Source organism: Balaenoptera borealis, assembly GCF_965194805.1.
Source record: "Balaenoptera borealis genome assembly, chromosome: 12".
Taxonomy (NCBI): domain Eukaryota; kingdom Metazoa; phylum Chordata; class Mammalia; order Artiodactyla; family Balaenopteridae; genus Balaenoptera; species Balaenoptera borealis.
In genome coordinates, this window is record NC_138869.1 from 39,121,917 (window position 1) to 39,143,544 (window position 21,628).

Consider the following 21,628-nt stretch of genomic DNA (forward strand, 5'->3'; position numbering starts at 1 on the left):
ATTTCTTGCATACCTACCTTGTGCTGTTCTACATGGTGAGAAGTGCTAATTAGGCAGGTTTTCTTAGGGAGTTTACGCTCTAGTGGAGACAATGGAAGGAAACTAAGTAAACATGCTAAGTTTTAAGTACAGTGAAGGAATAATGTGGATGTTAAACTAGAGAATGGTGGCAGGGGGTCTGTTAGGCAGGAAGAATATGTGCAGAGGCCCCGGGGCTAGGCATTTGGTGTGCTTGAAGAATGAATTTGTTGGGCCAGGGAGACTGCAGCACCTTGAGGAGGAGGCGGTGCAGGTGTTGCAGGCCCTTCCAGGTCCCGAGAGTAAGCTCTTGTCTAACACTCGGAAAGGAACTGTCCGATGAGACACACGTACTGACAAAGCAAAAGACTTTATTGGGAAGGAACCCCAAGGCGGAGAGCCTGGGGGAACCCAGGAGAACTGCTCTGCCACGTGCCTCGCAGTCTCAGGTTTTATGGTAATGGGTTAGTTTCTGGGTTGCCTCTGGCCAGTCATCTCACTTGGTCCATAGTCTGACTCAGGGTCCTTGCTGGTGGTGCATGCGTCTCTCAGCCAAGATGGATTCCAGCGAGAAGGACTCTGGGAGATTGGTCTTCTCCCTCTCTTGCCCCTCCCGAATTCTCCTGGGAGATATGTTAGCTTTACTGTTGAGACTTCCCGTTTTGATGCTAATGCCTTTCAAATTATGAAAATTATTAATATTACTGCCATTAGTGAAATAAATGAGCCTATGGATGAGACAGTATTTCATGTTGTGTAGGCATCTGGGTAGTCGGAATATTGTCATGGGATTCCAGATAGACCCAGGAAATGTTGTGGGAAGAAGGTTATATTTACAGCTACAAATATACTTTACAAAGTGAATTTTTGCTCATGTTGAGTTGAGTGTATAACCTGACAGAATAGTGGGAATCAATGTACGAAGCCTCCCATAATAGTGAATACTGCTCCTGTTGATAACATGTAGTGGAAGTGTGCGACTACATAATATGTATCGTGAAGGGCAATGTCTAGTGATGAGTTAGCTAGGACAATTCCTGTTAATTCACCTACTGCAAAAAGGAAAATGAAGCCTAGGGCTCATATTATGGTGGGAGATCATTTGATATTACCTCCATGAAGGGTTGCTAGTCAACTAAATACTTTTACTCCTGTGGAAATAGCAATAATTATAATGGCTGATGTAAAATATGCTCGTGTGTCAACATCTGTACCTACTGTAAACATATGGTGAGCTCATACAATGAATCCTAAAAATTCGATTGATATTATGGCTCATACTTACCTATATATCCAAAAGTCTCTTTTTTTTTTTCCTGAATAATAATTTACAATATGTGAGATTATTCCAAATCCAGGTAAAATCAGAATATAGACTTCAGGTTGTCCGAAGAATCAGAATAGGTGTTGATATAAGATTGGATCACCCCCTCCCACGGGGTCAAAAATGGTTGTGTTTGGGTTTCAGTCTGTTAATAGCATAGTAATTCTGGCTGCTAATACAGGTAATGATAATAGCAGCAATACAGCTGTAATTAAAACTGATCATTACAAATAATGGTGTTTGATGTTGGGGTATAGTGGGTGGCTTTATATTAATAATCGTAGTAATAAAATTAATAGCACCTAAAATTGAGGAGACACCTGCTAGATGTAGGGAAAAGATAGTAAGGTCTACTGAAGCTCCAGCATGGGCTAGGTTTCCAGCTAAGGGTGGATATACAGTTCAGCCTGTACCAGCACCGGCTTCAACTATTGATGATGCAAGTAGTAGTAGGAAGGAGGGTGGAAGTAATCAGAAGCTTGTATGATTTATATGGGGAAAGGCTATATCGGGTGCCCCAGCATTCGTGGGACTGACTAGTCAGTTTCCGAAGCCTCCAATTGTGATAGGCATAACTATAAAAAAAATTATTACAAATGCGTGGGCTGTTACAAGTACATTGTAAATCTGATCATCTCCTAGCAGTGTTCCGGGTTAGCCTAATTCAGCATGAATTAACAGGCTTAAGGCAGTGTCTACTATTCCAGCCCAAGCACCGAACAGTAAATATAAGGTACTGATATCTTTATGGTTAGTTAAGAATAGTCAGCAGTTTATGAATGTAGGTAAAATGGCTGAGTAAGCATTAGACTGTAAATCTAAAGACAGGGGTTGAGTCCTCTTTTTGCCAAGTGCTGTGGTGAATTTTACATATTGAATTGCAAATTCAGAGAAGCAGCTTCAATTCTGCTGGGGCTTCTTCCGCTTTTTTTTTTTTTCTTCCTGGCAGCAGGAGAAGTAGATTGAAGCCAGTTGACTAGGGTATTTAGGTGTTAACTAAAAGTTTCGTGGGAAATGTAATCCCACCAATCTAGTGAGGATTTAGCTTAAATTAAAGTGTTTGATTTGCATTCAATTGATGTAGGATATAGTCTTGAAATCCTTATTGAGCAGGAATTAAGTAACTTATACTTGCTTAGTGCTTTGAAGGCTCTTGGTCTGTGTAACCTAAACTCCTAGTCCAATACTGAAAGGATTGGTGTAAGGGATAAGAGTATTGTAGATATTACAATTACTGTTGGTAGAAAAGTTGTTTTGTCAAATCAAATTGTCATTTTACTTTTATTTATAGAGGGAAATATAGTTAGTGCTGTAGAATACATGAGTCGTATGTAGAAGTATAGATTGAGTAACGCTGTGATGGCTATTAGTGTGGGTAAGATAATATTGTTATTTTTTGTTTTTTCTTGAATAAGTATTCATTTTGGCATAAATCCTGATAGTGGAGGAAGACCTCCTATTGATAATAGGGTGATGAGAATGAGGGTTGTAATAATGGGTATTTTATTTTGTGTGTGACAGTGTGGTGGTGACTGAGCTGTAAATGAATAGTATGAATATGGTAAGTGTTATTATGATATATATTAGTAGGTTTAGGATTGTTATAGTTGGGTTTTACAGTATAATGGCTGTTATTCACCCTATGTAAGCAATTGATGAATAAGCTATAATTTTTCATTGTTGGGTTTGGTTTAGTTCACCTCATCCTCCAATTATAATAGATGGTATGGATATGGATAATATTAGGCTTAGGCTGATGGATGGTGAGATTTGGTATAATACTGACAAGGGTGCAAGTTTTTGTCATGTTAATAAGATTAAGCATGCTGTTAATGAGATGCCTTGTGTAACTTCAGGTACTCAGAAGTGGAATGGAGATAGTCCTAGTTTTATGGTTAGGGCTATTGCTATTACTATAGATGCTGTTGGATTAAAGATTTTTGTTAATAGTTCATTGGCTGGAGTATAATAGGTTAATGATAATGGCTATTATAAGTAATATGGATGCAGTAGCTTGTGTTAGAAAATATTTAGTGGATGCTTCTATAGCTCATGCGTTAAACTTTTTTATTGTAATGGGAATAATGGCTAGTATATTTATTTCAAAACCGATTCAAATAAGTAGTCAGTGGGAGCTAGTTATTACAATTATGGTCTCTGAGATAATGGTTGTTAGGATGATGATAAAGATGATGGAGTTTAATAGTACGAGAAGGATATAAACCAACATTTTCGGGGCATGGACCCAATAACTTACTTATTTAACTGACCTTACTATATATATTATGGTGTAATGTGGTAGCACGAAGAATTTTGAATTCTTAAGCATAGGTTCAGTTCCTATGATTCTAGAAATAAGAGCGTTTAAACCTCTATAAGTTACTCTATCACAGTAACTCTTTTATCAGACATATTTCTTATGTTTGTGGAGGAATGCTTGATGTTATAATAGGTAATGAGACATGTCATATGCATATGGCTAGCGTTAGTAGTCAGAAGTTTTTTCAAAGTAAATGTATTAGTTGATCTTATCAGAGTCGAGAGTAGGATGCTTGAATTCATAGGAAAGAAATTTTTAGTAATAGTGTTTTGATGATAAGGTTGGTTTTGTATAGTTCTGGTATGTAGGGGTTATGGAACGCTCTTAGAAATAGGATCGTTGAGGAAATGTTTATTATGATAATGTTGGCGTATTCTGCTAAGAAAAATATGACAAATGGGTCTGCTGCATATTCTGTGTTGAAGCCTGATACAGGTTCAGATTCTCCTTCTGTTAGGTCAAAGGGAGCTCGGTTAGTTTCTGCTCAAGTGGAAATAAATTATATTATAGCTAAGGGTCATGATGGGAAAATTTTTCATAAATGCTCTTGTGTTGTGATGGAGGTTGAGAGGGTAAAAGACCTGTTTCTTAAGAGGACTGATAAAAGAATAATTGCTAGTGTTACTTCATATGAAATTGTTTGTGCTACTGCTTGTAGGGCTTCAATTAATGCGTATTTTGAGTTGGAAGCCCATCCGGATCATAAAATGGAGTATACAGCTAGGCTTGATATAGCTAGCATAAATAATACTCCTAGATTTATATTAATAAGGGGGTAACGTATGGGTAGGGGAATTCATATGTTTAGGGCTAGGGTTGGTGCAATGATAAATATGGAAATGGAGGATGTAGCTGGTCGTAGTGGTTCTTTAGTGAATAATTAGACTGCATCAGCAATGGGCTGTAATAGGCCACATGGTCCTACGATAGTTGGCCCTTTTTGAAGTTGCATATAACCTAAAATTTTTCGTTCAATTAATGTTAGGAATGCTATGGCTAGAAGAATGGGGATAACACATATTAAGATATTAATTATAAACATTTTGTTAAGGGAGAGGATTTGAACCTCTGGTGATAAAGGTTTAAGTTTTACGCAATTACCGGGCTCTGCCACCTTAACAAACCCTGGTCTTGAGTAATATATTATATGTATTAATTAAATTAAGATTATATCATTAATTGGTTTTAAGGCACTTTTTAAAGTGGGCCTTATTTCTCTTGTCCTTTCATACTGGGAGAACTATATAATAGATAGAAACCGGTCTGAACTCAGATCATGTAGGACTTTAATCATTGAACAAACAAACCTTTAATAGCGGTTACAGCATTGGGGTGTCCTGATCCAACATCGAGGTCATAAACCCTGTTGTTGATATGAACTCTAGAATAGGATTGAGCTGTTATCCCTAGGGTAACTTGTTGATCAATTTTTGGGATCAATTAGTGATGATATGTTTTGACTGGTAAGTCTAGACTTTAATCACTCAGAGCCTTTTTTGTGTTCCAAGGTCACCCCAACCAAAAGAAAATATAAAACCCATATAAAATTTTTTTATCCCTTGGTGGTTAAGTTTTTTTTGCTTAATTAATTAAAGCTCCATAGGGCCTTCTCGTCTTATTTTGTTATTCCCACCTCTTCACGGTAAAGTCAGTTTCACTGATTGAAAGTAAGAGACAGTAAAACCCTCGTGTGGCCATTCGTACAAGGCCTTATTTAGAGAACAAATGATTATGCTCCCTTTGCATGGTCAGGACACTGCGGCCATCTAACAGTTGTCACTGGCCAGGCAGTGCCTCTAATACTAGTTATGCTAGAGGTGATATTTTTGGTAAACAGCCAGGGTTTGTGTTTGCCAAGTTCTTTTTACTTTTTTAAATCTTTCCTTGAGTGCCTGCCTGTGTTGGATTAACAGTGTTTAATAAATAATTTAATGTTGAGTTGTATTTCTTTACTGTTAATTATCAGTATATTATTAGTTACTGATGTAAACTTATGCAAGGAGAACTACTTCTTGTTGCTCATAATAACATTATTACCTCTGTCGGTCAATAGATTAGTCCAGTACAAATCTAGGAGTTGATTTGCTTGTTATTGGTATTAAAGTTATTGTTGAGCTTGAACACTTTAATTGATGGCTGCTTTTAAGCCAACTATGGTGTTGTTTGTCTTTACTCTCTAGATAAGATTGTATCCATTTCTAAAAAGCTGTACCAATTTAGATAACATTGTAAAATACATTAAAATTTATAATTATTTTGGTAATTTTTAAAATTGAACTGAAATTCTTTTCCTGGCCAACCAGCTATCACCAGGCTCGTTAGGTTTGTCACCTCTACTTATAAATCTTCTCACTATTTTGCTACATAGATGAGTTTCTTCTAATAAACTGTTCATAAGTAGCTCCTCTGGTTTCGCCATATTTAACTTAAGTTCTTTGTTAGATGTTCCCTAGTTAAATCATTATGCGAAAGGTACAAGGGGTAAACTTTGCTTTTTGTTACTTTTAATGCTTTTTTCATCATTCCCTTACAGTACCTTCTCTATAGCGCCAGAGGATATTTTAAATTTCTATCCCCTATACTTTAAATGTTGAGTGAATGTTTTATTTAGTCTGCTTATATTAGTAGATATGGGGAGAGGTGTTGGGCTAGATTTAATTCAGAGTATTCATAAATTATGAAATCTAGGTGTAAACTAGGTGCTTTATTTAAGCTACGCTTTGATTATCCAAGCTCACTTTCCAGTATGCTTGTTACGACTTGTCTCCTCTCGTATGATTAGTATTTGCTGATAGATTATAGGAAATTATATAATACTTGACAAGGGTGATGGGCAGTGTGTGCGTGCTTCATGGCCTTATTCAATTAAGCACTCTGTTCTTAATTTACTACTAAATCTTCCTTTGGTTTTTAGTTTTCATAATTCGTGTGTGAGAAATATATTCTTGAAATAGAAAATGTAGCTCATTTCTTCCCATCCTGTAGGTTACACCTTGACCTAACGTCTTCATGTATGATAATTATGCTTGCTTTTATTCTTTTTTAGAGTTAGCTGAAGATGGCGGCATACAGACTGAATTAGCCAGGGCTGGCGGGCTGGCGGGGTTGATCGATTGTGAAACAGGCTGCTCTGGAAGGGTGGGAGGCACCGTCCAGTCCTCTGAGTTTTCAGCTGTTGCTAGTAGAACTCTGGCAAATAATTTTGTTCTTGCAGTTATTTGGGTTTAGGAATAAGCATAGTGGGGTATCTAATCCCAGTTTGGGTCTTAGCTGTCCTGTAGTCAGGAAATACTAAAGTCACCTTCGTCGTCTATTTTAGTTATGGCTTTTTACAGCTTAGTTAACATTTAACTTCATTTTACATCACTCTTTAACACACTTTACACCGAGTTTCTATTAATTTGGGTTAATTATATGACCACGGTGGCTGGCAGAAAATTTACCAACACTAGTTAATATAACTTAGTTGAACTTTCATTTATGGCTTAATCTTTATCACTGCTGTTTCCCATGGGGTGTGGTTAAGCAAGGCATTATGAGCTACTCATATTAGTGTGCTTGATGCCTGCTCCTTTTAATCTTAATGATTTAGAGGGCATTCTCACTGGGGCACAGATGCTTACATGTGAATTTTATTAAAAATTAATAGAAAGGCTGGGACCAAACCTATGTGTTTATGGACTTGGTAAACTCATCTGGGCATTTTCAGTGCCTTGCTTTAGATTTTAAGCTACACTAACAAGCTGTTTTTACATAGTGAAGTAACATGTATATGGTTGTTTTATGTGGTTTATGTTGGATTTAGTGTTAAAATTTTGATAAAAGTGGTCTATATAAATGGTAAATATCTAAGTAGTTGATTGGTAATGATTGGGGTTTATTTTCTAGGTCTATCTAATTCTGAGCATTCAGTTCATGTTTATTGAGTAGACGGCTAAGTTCCATGTATTTATATGTTTTTGCCTTGTTTTGGGGGTTTGGCAAGGCATTATAGGCATGTAGAGCATGGGATGTAGTGGGGGGTAAAGAGGGTTTGTTAAACAGGTTATTCATCTGTTTACTGCATATGTGTGTGTACGTACGTGTACGTGTGTGTATGTGTGTCCGTAATTTCCTTATGGCCTGTAACCATTGATTGAATAACACCTTATGGTTGATGATGTTGGTAAATAATATTCAATTAAAGTCCAGCTACAACTTATTTGACTGTGTTAAGGCCTCAGATGGCCATAGCTGAGTCACAGCATCCCTTTAAAAATTAAAAATTAGCAAATGCGTGAAATCACAGTTATGTGTAAGCATGGGCTGATTAGTCGTTGGTCCGACGAGATGTCTTATTTAAGAGGAAAGAGTGGGCTTTTTCAGGTGAGATGGCCCTGAAGTGAGAACCACTTGTCTGATAAAGTTCATTAGTAGAAACCGCCACAAGTTATGGGCCTGGAGCGAGAAGAGGGACACCCCAAGCGGGTTGGTGGTTTCACGCAGCCTGCTGGTTACACTTGTGATGTATTGGATATGGTACACACGTTGACTAGAATTGATTTGACTTAATGTGCTGTGTACTGTCAATAAGATAATGTACATGCTTATAAGCATGGGGTAAATAATGCACATTATACATATAATGCATTATGTACGATATGGTATTAGGTACATATTAATGTGGTAGTGCATATATGCACGAAGTACATAGTAGTTTATGGTAAAAAGAGGTTATTTTAATACTGACATGGTACTTAATAATCTTGTAAATGTCCCATAACGTTTTGGGTGCTGATGGTGGATCTGGAGCTTCTTCCTTGAGTCTTAGGGAGAGAATGTTATTCTCCTTTTCTGGTTTACAAGACCAGGGTAATAGATATACTACAAACAAACACTCTTCATTTCAGGAGATTATTTTCAGTGATGCTAGTTGCTGACATTAGTACCCGTATTAAAAAGAAATATAAAATAGATGCTAGTTGTCCGATAGTAATGAAGGGGTATTCCACGGGTTGTCCTCCAATTCATGTTAGTATTAATAGGTCTGCTACTAGTACTCAAAATAGGCACTGGCTGAGAGATCGAAATATTATGGTTTAGAGGTCAAAATGTTATGCTTCGTTGTCTAGATGTATGGAGTATTGGGATGAGTGCTAGAATTAAGACTGAAAAGATTAGGGCCAGTACCCCTCCTAGTTTATTGGGGATTGATCACAGGATTGCATATACAAATAGGAAGTACCAGTCTGGCTTGATATGGGTGGTGTTTTGAGAGGGTTTGCTGGGGTGTAGTTATCAGGGTCTCTTAATAAATCAGGTGAAAATACCACTAACATTATTAGTGCTAGAACTAGTAATAAGGCACCTAGATGTCTTTCATTGTATAGTAGGGGTGAAATGGAATTTTGTTACATCAGATGAGATTCCTGTGGGGTTATTAGATCCTGTTTCGTGAAGGAATAGTAAGGGGACAGCTGTTAGTGCTGCAATAATGAATGGGAGAATAAAATGGAAAGCAAAGAAGCGTGTAAGCGTTGCTTTATCTACTGAAAAGCCACCTCAGATTCATTTGACAAGGCTTGTGCCGATATATGGAATTGCTGAGAGGAGATTAGTAATAACTGTTGCCCCTCAGAATATTTGTTCTCAAGGTAAGACATAGCCTGTAAATACTGTGGCTATGACTGTAAATAATAAGATGATTCCAATGTTTCATGTTTCTAAAAAAGTATAGGATCCATAATAGAAGCCTCATCCTATGTGAATAAATAGGCAAATAAAAAATATGGACGCTCCATTTGCATGTAGGTATCGGATTACTCACCCATAGTTTACATCTCGGCAGATATGTGTTACTGGTGACAAAGCGGTTATTATGTCTGATGTGTAATGTATTGCTAGGAATAAGCCTGTTAAGATTTGTAATACTAAACAAATGCAACCGAGATCTCATCATGATGAAATGTTTGATGGGGCTGGAAGATCAATAAATGCACTGTTAATAATTTTTATTAATGGGTGTGATTTTCGGATGTTGGTCATTAGTGTTCTTATAGTTGAATAACAACGATGATTTTTCACGTCATTGGCCATGTAAGAATAATGATAACATACACTGTATCTATTTTAAGTACTATTTTTGTAATTAGTTTGGTGGGGTTTTCTTCAAAACCTTTGCCTATTTATGGTGGACTTGGGTTGATTGTGGGTGGTGGTGTTGGTTGTGGGATTGTGTTGAATTTTGGTGGCTCATTTTTGGGTTTAATAGTATTTTTGATTTATGTAGGGGGGATGTTGGTAGTGTTTGGTTATACAACAGCTATAGCTACTGAGCAGTATCCTGAGGTTTGAGTTTCTAAGAAGACTGTTTGAGGTATATTTCTTTCAGGGTTGATAATATAATTTTCAGTGGTATTTTATGTTTTAGAAGATGAGGAGGTGGAGATTGTATTTCAAGTTTAACAGGCTAGAGGACTGAGTGGATTATAATACAGGTGATTCTGGACTTTTTAGTGAAGAGGCTGTAGGAATTGTGGCATTGTACAGTTATGGTGCTTGATTAGTGACTGTCACTGGTTGATCATTGCCTATTGGTGTTGTAGTTATTATAGAGGTTACTCATGGTAATTAAATAGAACTATGCTTAGGGTGAGGGTAAAGAGGAATGAGAGAAAATATAGTTTGATTAGGCCTTTTTGGTCTGATACTAGTGTAGAAAATTTTATTTGAATGAGGGAGGTAGTTTTTGGTAAAATACTTTCTAGTTAGATTAAATCTAGGAGGGATGATGCTGATATGCTTCTTCCCATATCTAGAGTTACACTATAACAATCTAGAGTATCTAGAGTTACACTATATCTAGAATTACACTATAACAATCATTGATCTCATATGTAACTATATATCATCATTTTACCAGAGGCTCAGTCACATATTTGGTAATGCAAGAAACAACAATTTTGTAAAACAGGTAATATAAAAAATAATATAGCTAGCAGTATTAGTAAGGTCATACGTAAAAATTTAAGTCAAGAACTTCCATTAGGTGCAGCCCAGTATATCCCAGTTCATCTGACTTAGTCTGTTGTGTACCAGTTCTTATCTTGAAGGGACATTATATATTGGCATTGTCCATAAGGCACCCAGCCCAATTTCCTAGTGTTACTAGGCTGGTTATCCCTAGTATGGTTTAATTTCCCCAACATAAGGGAGCCTTTAAATTTAAATGACCATAGCCTGGTGTTAACCTTCTGGTTGCAGATCCTGGAGCATCTGATCTTCATCCAAAGATAGATTACTGAGTTAAGCTTCAGAAACAAATTTAGAGTGTCCTTTTAATAATTCAATTAAACTTTGCAACAATATAACATAACAGCAAGGAACTATCTGAGAAGTGAGTCTTAGTGAATACAGACCTCGATAAACAGAATTAGAATTTGATATCCACTGAAACGTCTCTTTCTCCCTAAAATTACCCTCATTTTTATCCGATATAGCCAAATCAAGATTAATTTGTCTGCAAATTAAGTTTGATAAAAGGCCTCCCAAGGCCAGGAAAGCCACGCCAAGGGCCTGTCACAGATTTTGCCTTATAGATTTAGGTGAATCCCTCCCTTTTTGAGGTCCACAAAATAACTTGAGATTCCTGCACCTGTTAGGAGGTGGCTTTACTAATTTATCTTATAAAGCTGCTGGGAGCCTAAGAGTTTCCAATCTCTGGAGGGATCAGGTAGAAAGAAAAGAGAAGTGTTTCAATTCTGCTTACAAAGGTACAATTTACCAAATTGCTATAAGTCATAATTAGTTTGAGGGGGTTTCTTTATATCTGGAAAACACAGATTAAAAGCTAGTAATATTTCATACAGAAACCATAAAAATTATAACCATGTTCATCAGTTTACTCAATCCTATGTAACTAATCCTTTTTGTTAACAGTTTCCATTAGACTGTTAAAAAATATCTTACCTGGGACTTTCCCGGTGGTCCAGTGGTTAAGACGCCAAGGGTTCCATCCCTGGTCGGGGAACTACGATCCCACATGCCTCGCGGTGCAGCCAAAAATTAAATAAACAGATAAATAAATAAACTAACAAAGACATAAATAAAATAGCTACTCAAAAAAAAAAAGTCTTACCTAGTTTAGTAGTATGATTTAAAAGTTATCAGAAACCTGTACTTATCTAAAGCCCTTTCTGTGAATCTTCTTGAAGATGAAGCGGTTTTGCAAAGCATCAGTTTAACTGTCTGTGAATGACAAAAAGTCTTAAAAAGGCAAGGTTAAAGATCTGATTACAATGTTTTTGACAAAGAAGCTTAACCAAGTTTCTGTCACGTACAACATTTTAAGATAACTAATATTATAACAATACCAGGACATATCCAAATTTCAGAAACTTTATATAATTTCTAGAATGTGTATATTAATAATATTTATCCATACAGTATATTCTAAGTAGGTTTATCACTAGTGTGATAATGCTCTCCATGTAATTTAACATACCAAATAATACTAGTTAAATATTTCTCTCTGAAATGCCTCAGAGACCTTCTAAAGTGTCCCAAAGTTAGCTGGAGGTCAAAAGAACTTTAATTAAAATTTGGTATTTGGGAAGTTTGTCAAAAGGTCTCAAAACACTTGGTCAAATAAGATCATAGGTCACTGTGAGATAATGCTTATTCCTTAACCAAAGTTACAAGAGATCTCAAAAGCAAATACAGATCACTTAAAGGCACGGAAACTCACACAATCTGTTATCAAAAGCAGCATTCCAAGGAATCTTTGTCCTCTTACTAAAGAGAGAAAACCAGATCCAGTCTTGTACCAGCCTGCTTTTAACAACAAAATTCACTTAATTAACTGTACTCTACACCTAGCCAATCCTGACCATCCACAAACCCTCCATCACTTTGTGTATCCATATTAGTCTGCCCCCCATTCTCTTCTCCATTGAGAAACAACCAGCTCTAAGACAGACTCACTTTCTTTTCCTTTAATAAAATGCAATTCCATTCTCATAACTTCTTCACTGCAAACACACATCCTACTTTCCTGCTGTACACTGAAATGCTTCCTTTATTATTTCTATTAGCTTTAATTACATGTTTAAAAATTAGAGCCCTCAACTCTTAAAAACCTTAATTTCTAGTGAAAACTAAGAGGTAAGCAATTATGAACTTTTTTTTTTTGGTTGCACTGGGTCTTAGTTGCAGCAGGCAGGCTCCTTAGTTGTGGCATGCTGGCTCCTTAGTTGTGGCATGTGAACTCTTAGTGGTGGCTTGCATGTGGGATCTAGTTCCCTGATCAGGGATCGAACCCGGGCCCACTGCATTAAGAACGCAGCATCCTAACCACTGCACCACCAGGGAAGTCCCAGCAATTATGAACTTTTACATTAGCATTCTGTAGATTGGTAAACATAAACACTAGTTATAATTTCTAAAAACATTTGCTTTCTTATACAGAACATCTCAGGGTGGCACCAATGGTGAATATTCCAGGGTGGCATATTCATTAATAGTCCTAAATACCTTTAGTTTCTCTGTTTAGTAATTGATGTCTCAGTATGTTGTTTTATTTGGGAATCACCTAGCTATTCAATAAACTTCCATCACTTAATTTAGAACAACTCTAAATTTCAAGTATATTTCCAAGTATCTGGAGAGATTATTCTCAAGTAGACATTCCTAAAATATAATTATTCCTAAAAAGTTCACCCAAAAGCTCTGATCTCACTTGTATTTAATTCACTTAAAAAATTTCATCATACCAAGTTATTTTCCTTGCTGACAAATTTCACACAGATATAATAAGATCTTATTTGACTTCTATTAAACCTAGGTTCAATAAAGGTATTATACTTAATGTTGATGACAAAGACATGTCTATTTAAATTAACAAACTTAAACTAAGTTTAATACCAGATATTGATTTAATACTGAATATTTCCCAGTTTACATGAACCTGAAATTAATTCTGGCCAGTTACCTTCTGTATTTTTGAAAATTTATATAAGTGCTAAATTTCCCTTAAGCCAATTAAATAGAGTTCATTAAAAAATTAGTTTTGGTAATAACATCCAAAGGTAAGAACATATATATAACGCACACAGATATATAGACAAACACAACCAGAGATCTCAAAGCTTCATTTTCTAAACTTAGTTATGAATCAGGTATTATAAAACTCACTAGTTTATAAATAATGGTTGGAATAAGTAAAATTTAGAAAGCTTTCCTTCCACATTTTTTTTTTCCCCTCAATCTCAGGAATTATAGATGATCTAGATAAGATAAGTGATCCTGAGAGCCCTGGTCTCAAGGCACAGGGCGAGAAAAGCAAGTTCTCCCGGAGAAGTTGTTCCCTCAGGGTCAGAATTCTGAAAAGACGTTTTATCAAGCTTGCCTTTTCTAACTGTATATGCAAAAACAACCAGTTTTGGAATTTTCAAGAGTTTCACCTAAACCAGTTTTCTCTGGAGTCTAAAGAATATTCTGGCCACACAGTGTTATAATAGAATATCATCTTTTTCTTAGTCATAGGCTCATAGCTAAAATCTTTCCAGTCAGACAGAATTCTCCCAAGAGGGCTCTGCAGTGGAACAGAACCAGAATTTCCCATTTCATGAGGCAGAATGGCCATCACAAATCGCAACACAGAACAGAGTACAAAACACACAGAGGCACGGCTGTCCTGATCAGACACTGCCTTAAATACAAGATTGCAGTCTCTCAGAAAACCTCCTACAGAGACAGAGAACTTCAGATCTGAGTACTGACAAACAGAGTAAATGGAAATATCTCAGGTCGTCAGAGATTTCAAAGGGAGGAAAGGAGGGCAGGTTGAAAGAAGAGGGGAAGGAGGGGGGACAAAAGGGGTGGCCTTACGGACATCTCCTGCCACCTGCAGACGCCCAGGCGTTATGGGACTTTTCTCTGGGCTTCCAGGAAGGGAGGACAGGAACTCGGCCCTACCAGGAACCAGAGACCAGATAATTCAAGTTCTCTGCCCACCGGAGGTGATCAGGCTCTGGCGCTCAGATAACTGAGGCCCTTCAACCAGACTCCTGCATCCAGAAGAAAGGAGGGTAGGATAGGAAGCGTTGAGAAGAGGAGGGGGAGAGGGAAGGGCAAAGAGGTCAGCAACGTCTCTTGTTCCTTACCTGGGCGGGGCACTCTGGCCAGTCATCTGTGTCAGGAGGATATCAGGGACAAGAGAGTCCCAGTGGTGGCCTCTGGGTCTGGTCTGTCGGTAGGTGAGCTGGTGCCTGAGCAGTCAGGATGTCAGTCGTAGTGAAGAAGAGATTCCACCAGAGTCGCCAGCTGTTGCAGGAAGGGAGACCCCTTCCAGGGCCCGAGAGTGGGCTCTCGAGTTGTTAGGGAACCCTTAACCAAAACCACCCGCCTTGGCCAGGCACGATGATAGCCTCTTGCCTGAGGTGTCTCACAACAGGAGGTCCTGAAAAAGAACATGGTGCTGCTGGTGAAAACTAACCGGGAGGATTTGGGAGGGGCCAAAAGAGGGCAGAGACGACCAGCCTCCCAGAATCCTTCGTGCTGGGATCCATCTTGGCTGAGAGATGGCGCGTGCCACCAGGAAGGACCCTGAGTCAGACGATGGGCCAAGCAAGATGCTTGGCCAGAGACAACCTGGAAACTAACCCCATCACTGTAAAACCTGAGACTGTGAGCCACATGGCAGAGCAGTTCTCCTGGGTTTCCTTACTCTCCTGCTCTCTGCCCAGGGCGCCCCTTCCCAATAAAGTCTTTTGCTTTGTCAGCACGTGTGCCTCCTCGGGCAATTCATTTCCGAGTGTTAGAGAAGAGCCCACTCTTGGGCCCTGGAAGGGGTTCCCCTTCCTGCAACAGTGGGAGGTTGGATGGAAGAGGGCCTTGACCTTGATCACAGCCTGTGTGTGAAGGGTGGGCTGCAGTAGGTTTGGGATGCCCATAGGACATCAGGTCCCACAGTCCAGTTGGCAGTGGTGGAGTCAGGGGAAGGGGCAAAGCTGAAGCCCCTTGGCATGGAGCTGATATCGAAAACCATGGTGTTGGGTGAGCCCACCTGGGGGAAGGAGGACAGAGTCGAGGACTTGGGTCCAGGCACTAGAATATAGGCCAGGAAGAGGAGGAGGAAGTGCCCAGGAGGAGGCTGGCCCACCTGCCATGCCCAGACTTGCTCTTCTGCCTCATCGTCTTCTCATCCTCAGGGGATGGAGCCACGTCCCATCTGGAAACAGGTGGGTTCATCCGGAGCCAGCCTGGGGTCCCCCACCCGGACATCCAGTTCCACTTCCTCCCTTCCCAGGTGATCGACCATGGGCGGGTCCCCCCACAGCAGGAGGCTTACCAGGTGAGCAGGTCGTCTCCCCACTGCAGCAGCGCCTCCAGGGTGGGCGGCCCAGAAGGCGATGCCCTGCTCTCCAGCTGCTCAGAGCGTCTGAGGGGAGGGAAGGGGGGTGGGGAGCCAGAGGTAGAGTGAAGCAGACTGCGTGGTGCACAGCAAGGCCACACCCGCACCCAGCTCGGGGCAGAGGCACCGGGTCCTGAGTACTAGAAATGGACAATGAAGCCGGCTCTGCCAGCCCCTGAACATCTGAGCCATCAGGTATAAAGCCAGGGAGCAGGAGAGAGTGATTGAGGTGGTTTGATGCCTTTTGTGTGTGTTGGGGGTGGGATTGGTAAGATGCGGGTAGATTTTAAAATGTATCTGCTCTTAATTGACTCTGGGTGTTGAGTCCCACGGAGCACAGGAAACCCGAGGCCTCTCTAAATGACTAAGCTGGGGGGGTTAACAGGGGTCACCGCCTCTCTGGGCTCTTCCAGGTGCATGTGGGGACCATGCGGGGCACGAGCGTGGGCTGGCTCAAACTGAGAAGTGCCAACCCCCATGACCACCCTGTGATCCAACCCAACTACTTGTCAACAGGTAATTCAGCCACTGCTGTCTCTCCCAGACCTGGGCTTGTTGGGTCATTGATGGATTGATTGAATGAATGAATGCCTTTATGGGGTTCATATTTGTCCCTGAATCTCACCCCTGGACCCCATTTTTGAGACTCAAGTCACATTCTGTCCTCCCTCCACCCCATTATCCCGGGCTGTAAACTTGCACGTGTTGCTATGTGGTGCCCTCGGTCACTTGAACTAACGCTGACACACCATTTTACACAGTAGGCAGGATTTGCAGCTTCCAGAACAATCTACCAAGAGACGCAAGGAGATCTGGCTGTGTATAGATAGCTCACAGAACATTTTTCTTACTGTTCCTGTGAGTATCTTCTAAAAGCAAATTACACTCCTGGGCCTGCCTCTTTATGCACAGCAAAACCGCACGGTCCCCACTGGGCAGGTTTTGCCCAATAATACTCACGCTGTGGCAGAGGCAGGACGTGTAGTCTTCTATTTTATAGATAAGAAAATTCAGATCCCCGATTTAAACGTAGGGCCTCTGGGGCAAGCTGTGTCCGTCTAGGATGCTGTCTGTTTGGGCTTCGTGGGACTCTGCTTGGTTGCACTGCAACTGCTGATGGGTAGGTGACAAAGCAACCTGGTGGCTCGGACCTCCATGTCCCTCAACTGTCCCCTTGGGCAGCTTCTCGAGCCTCTCCCAGTGGAGAATCTTCCAGCGAGGCCAGCATGGTAAGAGGAGGCATCTAACCTGTTTCTTCTCCTTGACAGAAACTGACATCAATGACTTCCGTCGGTGTGTGAGGCTGACCAGAGAAATTTTTGCACAGAAAGCTCTGGCACCGTTCCGGGGGAAGGAGCTCCAGCCAGGAAGCCACGTCCAGTCGGATAAGGAGATAGACGCCTTTGTGCGGGCAAAGGCAGACAGCGCCTACCACCCATCGTGCACCTGCAAGATGGGCCAGCCCTCCGACCCCATGGCAGTGGTGGACCCGCAGACCAGGGTCCTCGGGGTGGAAAACCTCAGGGTGGTCGACGCCTCCATCATGCCCAGTGTGGTCAGCGGCAACCTAAACGCCCCCACCATCATGATCGCAGAGAAGGCAGCCGACATCATCAAGGGGCGGCCAGCTCTCTGGGATGAGGCTGTCCCTGTCTACAAGCCCAGGACCCTGGCCACCCAGCGCTGAGGCTGTCCCTGAGAAAGAAGGCTCAGCACAGCCCTTGCGCCAAATGTGCTTTCCTGGATCTCTCTAGAATGTTACAATTTGATGGCCAAGAATTGGATAATTTCTTAAGAAATGAAACCAGTATTGGTCAGTGAATCGGGTTCTTTCTTCCCAGCATGTCCCTGGGGGCCCTGTGGGGAAGGCCGGCATTCTGGCTGGGGCCCCTCCTCCCTGCCTCCTGGTAGGACAGCAAAGGGGACGGGAGGCCGGTGGAGAATGGGTAACTCTGGCCAGGTCCTTGTCTTGTGTTCCGCGGCGCTCTCCAACCCAGAGTCCTGCTGTGTTCCTGGGTCCTGATAGGACTTGAGGAAAGTGGTTCTCTCCCAGGCTCCCTCTGGAGGCAAGCCCGTCCAAGAGCAGGGTGCTTGCACCGAGGCCGGGGCACCCTCCCCCTCAGGCTGAAAGCTGCAGCGGAGGCCGAGAGTCCCACAGGAGTTAGGGAGCGTGGAGCTCAGCTGGGATGTGTGCACAAGCCTCCAGTGTCCAGAGGGAAAGCTGCCTGCTGGAAGAAACAGGCTTCTCCTTTCTCTGCCGCTTCCTGATTTCACTCCCAGAGTGAGGCAGGAACTGGTGCTCAGTTGGGTCCCTCTGAGGGGCTTGCAGCCCTCCTCTCTGATGCTCTGGTTCTTATTAACACCATCAGCCCGATGAGAGGAATTCTGGGACTTTTTCCAGGACTCAGGAGTCTGCAGGGCCTTTTCACTACCATGGGTTTCAGGGTTTAGCATTTTTAAAGATTTTCCTGTTGCCAGGAAACCTAGAAACCCAGAGCAGACCTGCATCCCTGGCCCACTCCATGCAAAGCCTCCCTCTCAGCCTGGGGAGATGGATGGCTCAGCAGTGGCCACGGCTGGCTAATTCTCATTCTTCAGACGTCCACAGCAACAGACCAGGCGGGAGGCAGACTGACGGGAAAAGCAGTCAAGTAAAACTATGATCCTGATCCTGTAAAAAAACACAGTTGAGTGAAAGAAGAATAAATTGGCAAAGATTTGAGTTTGGGGAGTGGGGGGGGAACAGATACAAAGTAACATTTAAGACAGCTCTCTGATCTTTAAACTTCTTATAATTCAATAACGCAATCCCGTAACTTATTTTTGAACTGAGACTGTCATTATCCAGACTGTCTTTACAAGGTAATGAAAAGTTGAATGCATTTTGGATTGATTTTTCTGACGATATCCAAAAGCCACTGTCTACGGTGAGAAAGAATGGAAGTGCTATATGGAAACCTGTCATGCTGGACCCAGAATCAGGAGGGGAGGAAAATGGAACATTCCTGGCTTCACCCTGGATCACAGTGGATTGAAGTGCCTTGGAGGCCCGACAGCTGCAACTTACGTTTCTGAGAAAGATCTCCAGAAGGGTGGAAAGAAGAAAGCCATCACACCATCCTTCCTTTAAAAATCTTTAAGCAAATCTTGTTTAATCTTACCTGTATCTTGCTTTATTTTCGGTTCCAACGGAGGGTCAAGAAAGAAAATTCTACATCTGCCAAGAGATGTCTTTCTCCTAGAGAGGTCCCCACCTGCCCACAGGCCTCCTCTGGGTCTTGGAGCTGCCTGCAGGGGCGAAGGAACAGTAGGAGTGCGGGCGCCAGCCCCCTGCTCTGAGGGCCACGAAGTGACACATCAGGTGTGCGGGGGGTCCCAGCCCTGAGTGTGACTGCGCTGACCTTCTCTGGCGCCGGTATGGCAGGTGACAGGGCCATTCAGTTCGGTCACCTCTGCGTACCGTGGTGCCCTCGGCCTCTGAGACAGTGGCTGACGCGCTGGTGTGCGTGTGTCGATGGGCAAAGCAAAGTGCCTAAGGGGAACCTGTACGGTGGATGGCACCCAGGCCCCTCTCCCACCCTGGCTACGGGGCCTCGTCCCATGCGATCACATGACACTGCCACACACACACACATTTCAAAGGAGAAGAGCATGAGTGTCGTATATCCAGGACCCAACAGAAAACTGCTATTGGAGTTCAGACCCAGGACAGAATATTCTGAGGCGGTTCGTCCCTCGAGCCCCGACAGCTGAGTGCTGTGGCCACCTGGGCAGAGTGGAGCAGTGGCCCGTGTCCTGACCTGAAGGCTCTGAAGGGTCCACCACCACGAAGGAGGCTCCGATCTCAGAAAGAGAGGGCTGTTGGCCCAGGAAGCCAGAGAGGGGAGGAAAGCGCGAACTGGAACTGGGGAGGATGAGCCACAGGCTGGCAGCCCAAGGGGCGTGGAGACTGGCCGGCGCTCAGCCTCTGCAAGAACCAGGAAGACGTCGTTTAAGTCCCTTAGCGAAAAGCCTGCAGTACTCCACAAAAGGAAAAACGCACACTTCCAAAAATGGTTGAAAAAGCCTAACAAACAGAAAGCTGCAAATGTGGCTAGTGGTCAGAACACTGACCCCTCTGAAGAAGCCAGTGTTGGAGCTGCTGCATCAGCAGAGGGTTCTTCCTGGTAGAATAAGAGCCAGAACACATAGCTAGAGGAGCAGCCTGCCCGCAGGTGACCAGGAAAGGGCAGGTCCCGGAGGTGGGACTCTGGCGCCTTAACGTACGGCCTTGTGCGGCCCTTGTGCATGCTGCAGGCGCCATTTCCACAAGTTCAAATAGAGTCTTCTCACCAGCCAAACCGTGTGCCTCCGCCCAAAGGTCATTTCAGATTTCCACCGCACGACTTACCATCAGATCAAATACCTAGGCGCCTTTCTCTTAAAAACCAGAAAAAACACACACCCTTCTCCGCTGGCCCCGTCTTGAGACCCAGTCTCCCATCGCATCTCCTGCCACTGTCCCCGCAGGGCGCCCTCACAACCATTCTCGCTCTCGTCCTCTGGTTAGAAGCAAGGGCCCCAGGCCTGCTCCTCTTTCTCGCCTGCCCTCCTAGGTCCCCAGTAGGGAAGGAATATCAGAGAAGTAAAAACTTTTGAAGGCCATAGCTGGAGTCTGGTTTTGAGTCGGGGAGGCTAGTAAAGGAGTTGGAACTGTGTGTGTGGTGCTAACCAGTTTTCAGGACAAACTGACCACCCAGCCTAACAGTAAAAACCTTTGCAGGAAAACAGGCAACGGGCAAAGACACTCAGGACTGCAAAACATAAACAACACAGAATAAACTGCTCTGGTTTCTCTCACAAGCGTGGCATCAGCCGTAAAGTGGGTTCATCAGGCAGGTTAAGCCCATCCTGTACTGGAGAAGCTTCTGGGGCCTTCACAACCAACCCCTCCCAGCCACTGGCTGATTCTGGAACATCTCAGAATCAGGCTGGGAGGTGCTGCGTGGCCCAGCCGTCTGGATGGAAATCACAGAGACCATTTTAACGAGGTTCTTGCTGCCATTTCTGTTTTGTGATATTATGGAAAACACAAGATGAAAGAAACTAAATGTACTATTCCTGGGGACACAACAAAATGACTTTTTTTAGGGAGTGGGAGGGGAACTAAAAAGGAGAGACATTTAATCTTAAAAGATTCCTGAAAGAAAAAAACCACGCTCTACAACTTCAAATTTTTCTTCCAAAGAAGCAGGCTTAAAGCAGACAGGTATTAGGAGTGGTGCAGCCTGTAAAAATGCCAGTTAAGTGCTGACTAGAAAAGATCACCGACTATACCAGAAAACTCAGTCCTGTTACGGCAGTTTTGGACTGATGATGGTAAGCCAAGCCACACAGTAAGAAAGACCAATGCTCGGTGGAGAGACACAGAGTCTGAGATGACGGTGACAGTGGGTTAGCCCTTTAGGAGAAACGGTGCTCTCTGCAGCTGGAATTAAGTTACCATCAGCATGAAGATAAGAAAAAAGGAGAAGGCACCAAGAGGATAAGAAAAAAATCTACATAATTACAGAAGTGCCCTCACAGAGTACCTGCC

General features: G+C 42.2%; 1 protein-coding gene and 1 long non-coding RNA gene across 2 annotated transcripts in view; one reads left to right on the top strand and one right to left on the bottom strand.

Moving 5' to 3' along the window:
- CHDH (choline dehydrogenase) overlaps nucleotides 1-17,875 on the top strand; it is a 60,793-nt gene extending 42,918 nt beyond the window's left edge. The window contains exons 6-8 of the mRNA XM_082347987.1: nucleotides 15,851-15,993; nucleotides 16,467-16,569; nucleotides 17,322-17,875. Of these exons, the coding sequence (XP_082204113.1) occupies nucleotides 15,851-15,993; nucleotides 16,467-16,569; nucleotides 17,322-17,740 (665 nt within the window). The 3' untranslated portion in view covers nucleotides 17,741-17,875. The remainder of the gene's footprint in view (nucleotides 1-15,850; nucleotides 15,994-16,466; nucleotides 16,570-17,321) is intronic.
- On the bottom strand, nucleotides 370-15,843 carry LOC309608307. Its single transcript, XR_014232797.1, has 2 exons — nucleotides 14,804-15,843; nucleotides 370-11,888 (listed from the first exon to the last, which is right to left on the bottom strand). It is a non-coding gene; the product is annotated as an uncharacterized lncRNA (long non-coding RNA).
- Nucleotides 17,876-21,628: the final 3,753 nt, after the last annotated feature.